A 13,960-nucleotide genomic window follows, 5' to 3' on the forward strand; every position below is an offset into this window, starting at 1 on the left:
GCACGCTGAATTCTGATGGGATCCTTCCACTTGTTCAGATTACAAACCTAAGGGGACATAAATTCAAATTAAGAAAAGACAGATGTAGAATAGATGTGCAGAAATTTGCCTTTAGCCAGCGGGTGGTTAATTGCTGGAACAAACTTCCATCTGTCGTTGTGGAAGTTGATAGGTTAAATAAATTTAAGGAGGAACTGGACAGGCATTTGGAGGGAATGGTGTGATTTTTTTTTTTTTTTTGGCTGATGCTGCATAAGCTCATACACTTGCTTTCTTGCATCACATGCCACTACTACTACTACTACTACTATAGTATGTAGTACCATGCAATGGGTTGAAGGTTGAATTACTTGAATTTCTGTAGCTTGTAATTTTCAGGAGATATGTATGAAAGGAGGTTGTTCCAGAAAACAGAAGTTGAGGGAATAAATGAGGAAGAAGAAGAAGAAGAAAAGTTGATTCTGTGAGTTTGAACTTGGACAGTAAAAGGATGCTGACTGGTTACAGCATGGGTTTGGACTGGTTTGGAAGAGAGAGAGAGAGAGAGTGAGAGTGAGAATTATAGAAGCCAGTTCAGAAGAACAGTGCCCACAGAAGTATCTATAGAAAGGTACCTTCTAATCCATAGATGTTGATGAGACGTCTGTGGATTAGGAGGTAATTATTCTGCTGTATAAGGAAATGGTTAGGCCACATCTTGAGTACTGCATACAGGTCTAGAAGCTTCATTTTAGGAATGTGGCTATGTTGGAACAGATGCAGTGAAATGCAAAAAGATTAGTTAGGGACACAAAAGGATACTCTTACCAAGAGAGAGACTTCGGTTCTGCAAATTTCACTGCTTGGAAACTAAGCATCTGCTAGAAGACCTGATTGAACTGTTCAAGGCTTTAAATGCATTGACTAGACTAAATGCTTATGGTATCCTTGTTCTTTCTCAGATGACACACATAAGGGGACAAATTTAAAATAAAAAAGGATGGTTGCAGGGCAGATGATTTACTTGCAGACAGAGAATAATTGAGCTTTCAATAACAGTTGGAATCATGTTGATTATTAAGTTGACATCAGTACTTAGATTTTGCTCAAAAATATTGCAGTTAAGTGTAATATTGGTTAACGTAAGATTCTGTGAGAGTATGGCAAATGAAAACAAGAGTTCATTGTCTAAATTTAAATGTTGCCACAGGTATAAATTTATTGATTGATACCAATGCTTCTGCTGAACAATAGGGCACATTGCCTGTCCTTGGATGCTCAGTAAGTCTTCCTGAGCATACAAGGCCAACAACAACAATATGGTTTTTACAGTGGCAGGTGCATCCAGGATAACACAATACAGTGTTATTCAATTAGTTACAGCAGAAGGTATCTCTCTGTCAGAAATTCGCTGGCATATGAAAAGACATTGCAACTGTATGTAATGCCCACAAGTGTATGAATGAGAAAATCATTACTATGCTGAAGGAAAAAACAATCTAGAGGATCACTCACCCAGAACAAACTAACACAATTGACACAGAAGAAATTGTTGTCTTGAGGCATAATCAGGTCAGATCAAGTACATGACAGTTGATGATTCAGGAAGCAGGACATCAATCATTGATTTGTATGGAAAGAAATTAATTCTGGAATTGCACAATTGTATATGAAACATAGTGCAAGCACTTTGAACGAGAAACAAATGACACAGCATGCTGTGAAAATGTCACTAATAACAATAGCAGAAAATATTCAATGTTTTTGAAATCACAGGGAAAGTTGTGTTATGCTGTTCTTTAACTTTTAGGGACAACTGCCATGCCATTTCATGTATGGAGGTGAAAGAATAAACTTAAAATTACATACAAATCCTCAAAAGCAAGAGATCCAGGTGCTTCTCTGATAGTTTGCCAACTATCCAGAAACTGCACTTGAGTAAGTGATAGCTTGGAGATATTGCTTTGCAATTTTTATGTTGTAGAAATAGTGAAAAATTATAAATTTTTCAAAATTTCCAAATCCCAAACTTCATTTTTAGATAGTAAATTGTAAATTACTATAATGAATTTCTTTAATACTAGTAGTAACATACACAACAAAGGTACTTTTCTGTACCATATGATCACTGGTTAAAGAAGCATTGCAGGCTCATCTAGACAAGACTGCAGTAATAATTCAGACACAACAAGGGTTTGTTAGGGGAAAGGCTTATCTGACCAGTTTGATTGGATACTCTGATGTGGTAACAAAGGAACTGGATGCAAAAAAATAATTTTAATGTCATATACTCACCAGGAAAGCTTTTGATACTGTTGTACATGGAAGACTACTATACAAATTGGAGCAGTATGGCATTAATCGCAAGTTGCTACAATGGATAAAAGGATGGTTGCATGGGAGAAGACAGAGAGTGATAATTGATGGACACTGCTTTTCATGGACTAATGTTATTAGGAGTCCCCCAGGATTCGCTGATGGGCCCATTGTTGTTCTTTTGTTTATTTATCAATGCTATTTATGAAGAATATCAGGCTTAATGTTAAAGTTTGCAGATGATACAAAGGTTGGTAGGGTTTTTAATGACAGTAATGACAGTATGCTACTGCAACAGAATCTAGAAAAGTTGGGAAGATAGGCTGGGAAGTGGCAACTAAATTTTAACATTGACAAATGCAGACAGTAACCCCAGAGGAACGTACCAACTGTGTGGTACTACACTTAAAGTGGTAGAAAATGAAAAAGACCTGGGAGTAATTGTGCAGTCAGATATGAAGTTTTCTGAGCAATGCAAACAGGCTGCCAGGGCAGGTCATCATGGGGGATTGTCAGAGATAGACAGGAATTTTGCCAGCAGAAATAAGGAGGTGTTATCCCTTTGTATAAAGCAATAGTCAGGCCACACCTTGAGTACTGCATACAGGTCTGGAGGCCTCATTTTAGGAAGGATGTGGAGTTGCTAGAACGAGTACAGAGAAGATTGGTGAAGGGAACAAAGGGGTGCTCTTACCAAGAAAGGCTTAAATTCTGCAAATTACAGCATCTGAAGACTAGGCACATGCAAGGTGATCTGATTGAGGGGTATAAGGCCTTGATTGGTTTGAGCAGGCTCAATACTGATGGGATTCTTCCTCTTGCTCAGATTACAAACCTGAGGAGGCATAAATTGAGGAAAGACAGTTAAAGAATAGATGTGCTGAAATTTGCCCTTACCAGGGGGTAGTTGATTGCTGGAACAAACTTCCATTGTCTATGAAGTTTTAGGAAGTTGATAGCTTAAATAAATTCAAGGAAGAACTGGACAAACCTTTGGAGTGAATGGATGGGTGAAATGAAAAGCATTTTTTTTTTTTTTTTCTTGTTGTTTCCTTTTTTTGGCTGATGCTGTATAAGCTTGCTTTCTTGCATCATATGCCTCTACTAATGTTGCTAAAGACTGAAAATCAGTTTTACTACTTTCCAAATTGGAATATGCTAAATTGTAATTATTTAAATGTATCCCTTGCATCTTCCTTTTTAAAATCTGATTTTATAAACATCCTTTTAAAATTTTTGATAAGAATCAAAATTACATTTACTTTATAGATTTTTCTGATGCTGATATTTCTCCTCGTTCTCCGCGAACTCCAAAAACACCAGTGGAAGGTGAGAAAGGACTGTCTTCACAACGCAGAATTCTAGATCAGCGAAGGCATTTAGTAATGCAACTCTTTGCTGAAGAAGGCTTATTTCCTTCTGGTAATATCATTTAATACAAATTTAATGATTTAGATATGTAGTATATTTGCAAAATTTTTGATGTAACACATCTGAAGTGACAAACTGGTATGTGTATGTTTGTACTATATATATAACACAAAAAAAGGGCAAAAAAAGATATTGACTTTGTATTCTCTCTACTCAGAAAGATAACAGTATTAATTTAAGTATTATTTTTTTATTATTATTTTTTTTTAAATAAAGAATATTAACATAGATGAATTATACTAAAAAGAATAAATGCGTAAGGTGTAATAGACTACTGATTGGTAATTCACTATAAGAATATCAGTGACATCATCTTATTTTTCCGTAGTAGTAAAAAACTACAAAAGTAGTGTGAATGGCATTGATTTAATTGTATCTCATATTGTGACTACCTTCACAACAAGTTACCGTGTATTGTACTACCTTGAATAAGTAATGCTTCACCAATGGAGAAGACTATTGTTACTTATTCTCAAAGGATAGCACCAGCCAGAGGGCAATATTTCAAGGTTTGTTGGCCTATCGTTGGGCAGCTAGGTACTCTGGTGTTGCAATCATGCCAATGCAGTTGTGAAGTATAACTCCACAGTATGAGAGATGCCAGTTGGTGTGCATAGTAATAATACTAAAAAGAATAAATACACAAGGCATAATAGACTACGGATCGGTAATTCACTATAAGAAAATCAGTAACATATCACCATATTTTTTTCTGTAGTAAAAACTACAGAAGTAGAGTAAATGGCATCGATTTAATTGTATCTCATATTGTGACTACCTTTACGAGTTACCATGTATTGTACTACCTCGAATAAGTAACGCTGCGCCAACGGAAAAGACTATTGTTACTTATTCTCGGGTGATACCACCACCTGGATGGCAACGTTTCAAGGCTTGTTGGCCTATCGTCGGTTGTCAATCGACATGATTGCAACACTGGAGTACCTACCCACCCACTGACGATAGGCCAACAAACCTTGAAAATGATGCTGTCTGGGTGGTGGTATCCCCCGAGAATAAGTAGCAATAGTCTTCTCCATTGGTGAAACATTACTTATTCGAGGTTGTATAATACATGGTAACTTGTTGTGAAGGTAGTCACAATATGAGATACAATTAAATCGATGCCATTTACACTACTTCTGTAGTTTTTTACTACTATGAAAAAATATGGTGATATGTCACTGATATTCTTATAGATGAAGTATATAAAATATATTTTCTTTACTGTAGATAGCTGGCATGTAGTGAGTCCTTTTTTTAAAAGTTTTAATATTAGTTAAAATTTAAAAAAAAAATTTAAGATATTAAAATATCCATGAATTACTTTCCTTTTAGTATTAGTTATGTAATGCAAGGAAGTCTGAGGCTTTTGCTACACCAACAAAAAAAAATAATAATTAATTAATTAAAAAATTAAAAATAAAGAAAAAACTAAAATAAACTGCCTATTTGACTTCCTCCTCATGTAGGTACATATCCAGCTTCAAGTTTTCTAAGCTGTAAACCTTAAAGACCCATGGAGGTAACTTATCCCAGTAATTAACAACTTGCTGGTTAAAAGAAAACTTCATGTAACCCGATCTAATCTTCTCTCCCTGCAATTTGAATATATGGCCCCAGGAATCATATACAACAGTAAAAATTTCTGCTCTCAGAGCCTTATACATCTTAATTAGGTCTTCTATAATGGGCCTAGTTACCAGGCTCTGTAGCTCACATGTTTAAAGTCTTTCCTCATGTGGGCATCCATTTGCCAATCTCACTAGATGCACTTTCCAACATCAAGTGTTCATACAATGCAACATAAAGAAGGTGGACAGATATGTATGGATGCTTTATATGCAATTCACTTTGAGAAGGGAGATGAGAGATTTAAGTGACTTTAAACATGGCATAGTATGAGTATCTATGAAACTACAATCTGGCTACAATTACTTTGGGCTCAGGAACACCAGTTCTGAACAGTGGAAGATGAAAAAAATGTTGCCTAGTCTGATAAATCCACAGTTACTGCTGTTTCATGACAATGGGAGGACTAGAATATGGTGAAACAGCATGAGTTCATGGACCTATCCTGCTAAGTGCCAAGAGTGCAGGTAGTGTAATGATGTGGAAAGTATTTCCTTGGTTCAAATTGGGCCCCTTGCAGTAGAACAACATTTGGATGCCACAACCTATCTGGAAATTATTTCTAACAAGGTGTGTCCCTTTACGTTTGCAGTGTATCCATCTGTAAAAGGACTTTTCCAATAGGATAATACTCTATGTCACAAGGCTAGAATTCTAAGAACATGAGAGTAAATTCAGCCTACTGTGGTGACCTCCCAGTCACTAGATCTCAATCCATATGAACAGCTCTGGATGAGGTGTTCATATGGGATGAGGAATTAGCTCTTCCAAGTAAGGATCTGCAATCATCCAGTTTGCAACAACTGTGGAAAGTAGTTGATCATCCAAGTTTCTTGCAATGACCGACTAATTGGTTAAAATACATTTATTAAAATAAATAAATGATATATACATAAGATAAAACAGAGATAAAATAAGATAAAAGCGTTAAAATACAATAAGATAAACGTATTAAAATGTAATATAATAAAAGTGTTAAAATACATAGAAGCTTTCGAGATGAAGTGCCTCTTCATCAGCTAGTCAATGAATGGTGTACTTCAGTATATATTGATGGTTACAATAGCAAAAGTCAGCTGGGCATGATCATGTATCATCAGTCTGGTGTCGGTAGAACAGAATTACGATGACCGCCAGTGCTCATCGCACTGCAATACAGTACATTCTATAATAGGGTGTAAGTGCATTCCCCTCGTGTGATTCATAGTACTATTATTGGTAGCTATGTGCAGTGCTTCAAGCCATGAACACTGAAGGTAATCACGTGAATAGTCAAGGATTTCAATATCCCATCGGAGATCAAAATTGTGCTTCTTTGTGCAGAGACGGCACTATTGTAATCTTACCTGCAGATAAGGGGTGGCACACTGTTGTCCTGGACAGGTCGGACTATATTTGTAAAGCCCTCACTCTGTTACAGGATCGGGAGGTTTATGAAACTGTGCAAGACCCTTCCTGTGAAAAGTGTTGGAGAAGTTGGAATCTAAAATTAATAAACTTGTGCATTCTTGGTTTTTAGCTAATAAGATTACCAAGAACATTTGCTGGAAACTTCATGCGATAGGTTGTCGACTCCCATAGTTTTATGGACTTCCAAAGATCCATAAACCTGATATTCCTTTATGGCCCATTGTTTCTTGCAATACATTTCATGTTTATGAACTTTCTAAACATGTCGCCAAGTTATTAGCACCCCTTGTTGGGAAAACTGTTTACGCTGTTTCCAATAGTATGCATTGTCTGCATATTATTAAAGATTTTACTATTTCTGAGAGCGAGGTTATGGTCTCCTTTGATGTGGTTTCTCTGTTCACTTCTGTTAACAGGCTATTCCATGTGCGAGACATCTTTTGAGCAGGGATACCACATTGAGAGACAGAACCTCACTCTCTACAGATGATATTTGTACTGCTCTCAATCTGTGTTAAATGGGAACATGATCATGTTCAATGACTCTCTGTTTTGCCAAATACAGGGCACAGCTATGGGTGCTACTGTTAGTCCTATCATGGTCAATATCGCCATGGAGGAACTTGAAAGTCAGATTTTCTTGAACTCAACTGCTGCAATATCTCATTCCCTGTCGCCCATCATTCAGTTTACAATTGAACTAGAGGTTGATAATACTTGTCCTTTTTTGGATGTGTTAGTCCAACGCTTGGATTCGCATTTTAGTAACTTCCATTTTTTAGGAAGCCAATGTGCGCAGGCCAATTTACCAATTATGGGTCTGTGCATGCCCCTGGTCATTTGCATAGCACTGCTCGCACTTTATTCTCCCACACTTGGATGCACTCTAGTTCAACTGGTGACAGGCAATTGGAGATTTCCAAAATTAGGGCAGAGCTTTCAAATTGTGGCTATCCACCTCATGTTCTAGATAGATGTGAGCTTCAGGCTCACAAATTTGTTATGCAATCTAACCCTCCTCGCATCAATGAATTTATTTCTACTGCCTACATCCCCTACTATCCGGGCATGTCGGAACGTCTTGTTAGGCTTTTGCATATCCATCATGTACAATGTGTGCAACTTCCAGGGAGGAAATTACAGTCTATTATTTCTAAGGTGAAAACATCTTTTCCTCCTTTCCTACAGAGTGGTTCCGTATACTGCATTACATGTCCGGATTGTGGGGGGTGTTATGTAGGTGAGTCTGGTAGAAGATTGAAAGACCAGATTTCTAAGCATGAGGTGGCTCTGTGATCCGCTAATTTTGAACACTCCTCAGTCGCCGAGCATTATTGTGTTGAGCAGCACAATCTTGATCCCCGACAGAATATTGAAATCGTCGACTATTCATGTGATTACCACCAGTGCTCGTGGCTTGAAGCACTGCACACAGCTACCAATAATAGTACTATGAATTGCATGAGGGGAGTGCACTTACACTCTATTATAGAATGTACTGTATTGCAGTGCGATGAGCGCTGGTGATCATCACGTGTACGCAATTCTGTTCTATCGACACCAGACTCGTGATACATGATCATGCCCGGCTGACTTTTGCTATTGTAACCATCATGGTGTACTGAAGTACACCATTCACCGACTAGCTGATGAAGAGGCACTTCGTCTCGAAAGCTTCTATGTATTTTAACACTTATCTTATTTTATCTCTGTTTTATTTTATGTATATATCATTTATTTATTTTAATGAATTTATTTTAACCAGGTAGTTGGTCATTGCAAGAAACTTGGATGATATGCAATCCGACGCACAAGGCCTGTTTTCTAACGAAAGTAGTTGAGTCCATGCCACAATGAATCCATGCTGTTATGAGGGCTACAGAGGATCTATTTACTATTAATTTACTATTAATTATATCAGAATTTTAAATACATTTTGTGCTATATTGAAGAAAGTCATACTCAAATTTTATGTCAGGTGTATCCAGATTTTTGTTTTATTAATATTAGTGTCATTTATTTTATTATAATGGTTAAATGATGCAAGGAAGTGGGCTTTTTCTGCATTTGCCAAATGAAAAAGAGCCTGTTATTCATACCTTCCAGTTTTTCCAGATTATCCAGTTCTGCTTTGAACTTTACCAAACTGTCAATCTTGACCACTGTGGCAGGCAGTTCATTCCAAGAAGTAAACCTCATGAGATCCAGCCTTTTGTTACTCCTAAAAATTTGTGTTTGTGTCTCTAGTTCTCCCTTCGTCCAGTGAAAATATACCTCCTTTGTTCATTTTACCAATTCTCTTCAGTGCCTTAAACTCTTTTATCCATCAGAGACATTTAGTTGCCAAACTTTGCACTCCACCCTTTCTAAGTCTTCATGTGGATATTGATTAGTACCCTGTACTAATCTGGTTGACCGTCTCTGAACCGTTTCTTGAAGTTCTACGTCTTTCTTAAAGTGTGGCTTCCAGACCCGGACATATAAAATGTGGTCTCGTCATTATCTTGTACCAAAAGATAATGATATCCTTTTTCCTACTTGGAAAAGTCCTATATATCATAGATAAGACACCTGTTAACACTGCATGGAAAATTTCATATCTGACTAAATCATAACCCTAAAGTCTTTTCAACTTGGACCATTTTTAATTCCACTCCTCTTGTAACTCCTGGATTTCTGTTCCCTAGGTGCAAACCTCATATTTAGAAGCCTGAAACTTCAGTTTCCATTTTTCAGATGTCAGTTGCATAAATGACTATTTGTTAAACTGATCTAAATCATTTGAAGCAAAATGGCCCGGTTCTGATCATCTTCAGTAAGGAAGATAAGAAAAAAAAGAAGTGATCCCAATACTGATCCCCGAGGGTCACTTTCTATACTGGTACACCCTGAGGAATGTACATTTATGACTATTCTCCAAATTTTTTTTGCAGCCGGTCTCCTGTCTTTTAACCAGTCCTTGATCTAACAAAGGAACTTACCATTAATTACAATTTACCTTTGTTCATGTAATAGCCTTTCATGGAGAAATCACATCAAAAGCTCTACTGAAGTCAAGGTAAATAATGTCAAAGTTGTTTCTTGCAACTAACTGTTTTAATACCTTGTCATAATAATTAACTAGTTTGGTCAAGCAAGACTTGCTCTTCATGAACCTGTGACACGATCCATTAAGGATATCATTCCTGTAGAGATGGTCCTATATTGTATCCTTAATCAGAGACTCCATGGTCTTCCCCCCACTGCTGAGTCTATAGTTTCCCATTTGTCCCATTTGCATCTTTCACACCTTTGTGAATTGAAGAGATGTTAGCACTTCTCCAGCCCAGATGGATCTCCTCAGACTCCAGTAATCTCATTAACATCCTCAATGGGATGATGCACTCATTTGCAGCCTTTTTAGTATAACAGGATGTATACGATCCATTCCTGAAACCTTGCTTCCACTCATCTTCAGTAGTTCCCCCCGTACATTCTTCTCCAAGTTTGATATGAGACTTAATCTATAGCAGCCTAACTTCTTGTTACTGATCCTTCATGGTTTGATGGTCTCCATTTTTCATATTATATATGAGAAATGCAAATTTGTATGTTTACAGCTCTGACATTCAAAATGCAGGGTGTATGTAAATTATTCACCTGATTATGAGCTCAGTTAAAATTTTATTGTTGTTATTATTTACAATATTCTGTTTGAAATTAGTACTCTAGACAAAAAGCTGACATTTATTTCTGCAATCAAATGTAATTTAACCTTGTTTTTTTTTTTTTTTTTTTTCATTTTCAAATTAAACATAAGAATTAAACATAAGTGAGGGCTGCAAACTGCAGCCCTCACTTTGATTTTTGAAAAAATTATACCATCATCATCCAAATCTGTAATATTCACTGGGTGCAAAAGTTACTGAGATAGCATAAATCAGTCCTTCTGGACTGTTATCCTTCCATTTGCTATTTTCATCTATTTTATACTATTTTCTATTAGATCTGTAGCTGTCTTTTCATTAATGCTTGTTTGATACCATTGGGCCACCTTTCTCTTGATCTACCACTGTCCATACCACCTTATGATATACAGAAATTTGCCAGAAGGAAAAAGGAGATGACTATCCCATACAGGCTTCCAAGACAGTCAACAGTAAGATTCCAAGACAACAATAAGGTAATGGTTAGGCTACATTTTGAGTACTGCATACATGCGTAGAAGCCTCATTTTAAGAAGGATGTGGATCACTTGGAACAGGTGTAGAAAAGAGCAACCAGATTATTTCAGGACACAAAAGAGTACTCTTACATGAAAGACTTCAGCTCTGAAAATTGCAACATCTGGAAACTAGGTGCCTTTGCAGCTGCCTAGTTTCCAAGTTTTGTGAACAGGATTCATGCTGCAGTTGCTGCCAACCTTATTAGAAATAGAATTCAAAAGTTAGTATTTCATCTTTTACATGCTATCTTACTATTTTTGTATAGTGTAAAATTGGCTGCAGAGTCCAAACCCTGCTAGAAATTCTTAAGATCACTAGATTTTTTTTTTTTTTTTTAATATGTTATTAAATTACTTTTGTTGTTAACTTCGTGTACTAAGAAAATTTCTCAAGTAAAGAATTTCAAACTAAATCTTAATATATATTTCAGCACAGTCAACAGCGTCGTTCCAGCAATCACATCAGGATATATTTCCTACCAAAAATACTCTTCAGCTTAAAATAAGAGAAGTTCGCCAAAAGCTTATGGCTCAGAGTAGTGTGGTAACAGTACAAGGACCTACCACCCCTACTCCATCAACTCCAACTGCCACATCTTGCTCTATATCTTCCAGTTCTAATACCTTAACTTCTCAAAATCAGGGAAATACACCTCCAAAGTCAGAAATATTATCTGAAACCCAACCATTCCTAGCTCCAGGACCTGTGACTGTTACTAGAAACCCTGCTGTTGTGAGGACTCCTCCTTCATCACAGACTCTTCTTGCATCACCTGGACTTTCAGGTAGTGCTGATAGTAGACAAGGGCGACCATCTTCAGCACCTCCTCCTAGTGAAATATCAGCTACTAATAGGATAGACTCAAAATCTTCACCAGGAATTCAAAGATGATTATTAACTTTTGTGGAAAATCATTTGGACCAGAAATATTTATAAAGATGTTTAGAAGTCAGAAAATCATTTATAAAGTGCATTTTAATTATTAAAGTTATTGTGGTATAGTTTTGGTAAACATAACTTGCCATATTTGCGATGGCATTTAAACGTTACAAAGGGATAAAAAAAATATATCTGATTATCCATATATAACATACTTAACAAGAACCACTGATATGCTCTAAATATAAAGAAATAATTGAAGTAATGTGTATTCATTCCTAGATATCTAATTAAATATTTTTTTCAGCTTTTCATTAGGGCATATTATTATTATTCATTGATAATATTTGAAAGCCAAATTTTTCATAAAATAAAACTTGAATTTTCTAAAATTTTTCATATAAGGAGTAACTTAGAATGTAGTTTATAATCACAAAATACCACTTAAAAATAATTAAGAGTTGTACTTTTGGACTTGGTTAAAGTGTATTATCTTTTCACAGATAATTTTAAAAATAAACTATTAGCATTATTTGTGTGCTGCTTTTAAAAATGTTTTCGTAACTTCAGATAGGAAAGCATTCTGTATATTATTGAGATACTTCACTTATTTGTAATATACAAAAAATAATTAAAATCAAAATTGGTAAGTATATAATGAATGTATATAGTACTGTAATTCTAGTTTAAATGCCTTGTTAAGGGTATTCTTTATGTGTAAGCAAGGCTTTATCATTCCTCCTTTTAATGATCATTTATACTCTTTTGTATAATTTAAGACTGTTATAAGTTTAAAATACAGTTTTAATAATCATGAGGGTTGCAACAGCAGAAAAAAGAGCTGATTATGTTAAAAAAATAATTTTTTTTATCATCCAAAAGTTATATTTTTTAATATTTTAGCTGCACTGCTAATTCTGATTTTGGATCCCCCCCCCCCAACTTGGAACAATTCAACAAAATAATTTGTTTTATTTTTATTATTATTTTTTAAATCTTGATCTCTGTAGTTAGAATTTCCAGTTGTTGTTGTTGTTGTTGTTGTTTGGTTTTTAGGAGCATTAGCAACTAAGGCCATATTCCTCCGGGAATATGCGGTGGTCATTCCCTGACCTCTCTGCATCCTCCGTATTTGGTGGTGATGGGCTCGAATCCCGGTCTAATCAAGAAGCGTGCTACGCACTGCTGCTCCTTCCCACCTGGCTACGGAGGCGCCGAATATCCAGTTAAAACTCAGTTTGAGGTGACATAATGCTACTAGACCTAAACAGCAGATTCCTCCTAGTAAGAATTTAATGATACAGGTTTTGAATATTTTGAATTAGGCCTGTCTTTCCTTCCATCAAACAAATATCCCAAATAAAAGCATTCTTTGACATTGCTTCCATCACGTGTTTCCATAATTTGCAAAGTTCAAACATTTTCTTTAAAAATTATTTGAGGTTTGTTTTTTAACTTAAGAAAAGAGCAAATATTAAAAATTCAACCTTAGTTATATGAATCATCTTTTTTCCTTCTATCCAGTTTAATTTTTATAACATGATTACTGTTATTTTTAATTTAACAAAATATTATTAATATAACTTTATAGCATATTTAGAAAAAATCACAGAATTTTTAGAATATGCTTATTTTATTTACTAGCTTGAAATGATTCTAAATTATTTTATGGAATTATAAGAATTATTTTATATAATAATTGGGTAGTGATTTTAGTTTTTACTTTAAACTTTAAATAGACTCCACTGAAATCATTTATGGAAGGTTGTTAAACAGTTGACCTACGAAGGACATAAAAAACATCCATTTTGAAAAATATTAAATATTATTCTTATATATGTTATGCATTTAGAAACATAAAAAATTAAAATAGAATTAACCAAGTATACATAAAGGTGACATTTTTTACATTTCCCGATTTTACAATGGGTCACACCTTGTTTTTATTATTGTATTCTGTTTTTGGTCATTCTTTTATTGTTTGTAGCATGCTCTTTTAGGACCACTGTACTATGGAAACTTCTCTAAATGCAAAGAAATAATATTCTTTATTATTTAAATCCGATAGGTTTTAAGATGCATCATTTCAGTAATTCTTTATAGTTTTT

The 13,960-nt window shown here is 35.4% G+C and overlaps 1 protein-coding gene across 3 annotated transcripts in view; it reads left to right on the forward strand.

Annotated features, from left to right (window-relative positions):
• Nucleotides 1–12,021, forward strand: part of LOC150080107 (protein capicua homolog) — a 357,037-nt gene extending 345,016 nt beyond the window's left edge. For all 3 annotated transcript variants that reach the window (XM_090381551.1, XM_090381553.1, XM_090381554.1), the window contains 2 exons: nucleotides 3,565–3,717; nucleotides 11,404–12,021. In XM_090381551.1, coding sequence (XP_090237677.1) covers nucleotides 3,565–3,717; nucleotides 11,404–11,864 — 614 coding nt within the window. In that variant the 3' untranslated portion in view covers nucleotides 11,865–12,021. The remainder of the gene's footprint in view (nucleotides 1–3,564; nucleotides 3,718–11,403) is intronic.
• Nucleotides 12,022–13,960: the final 1,939 nt, after the last annotated feature.

Source organism: Mastigoproctus giganteus, chromosome 9 (assembly GCF_048544385.1).
Source record: "Mastigoproctus giganteus isolate SK-2022 chromosome 9, ASM4854438v1, whole genome shotgun sequence".
Taxonomy (NCBI): domain Eukaryota; kingdom Metazoa; phylum Arthropoda; class Arachnida; order Uropygi; family Thelyphonidae; genus Mastigoproctus; species Mastigoproctus giganteus.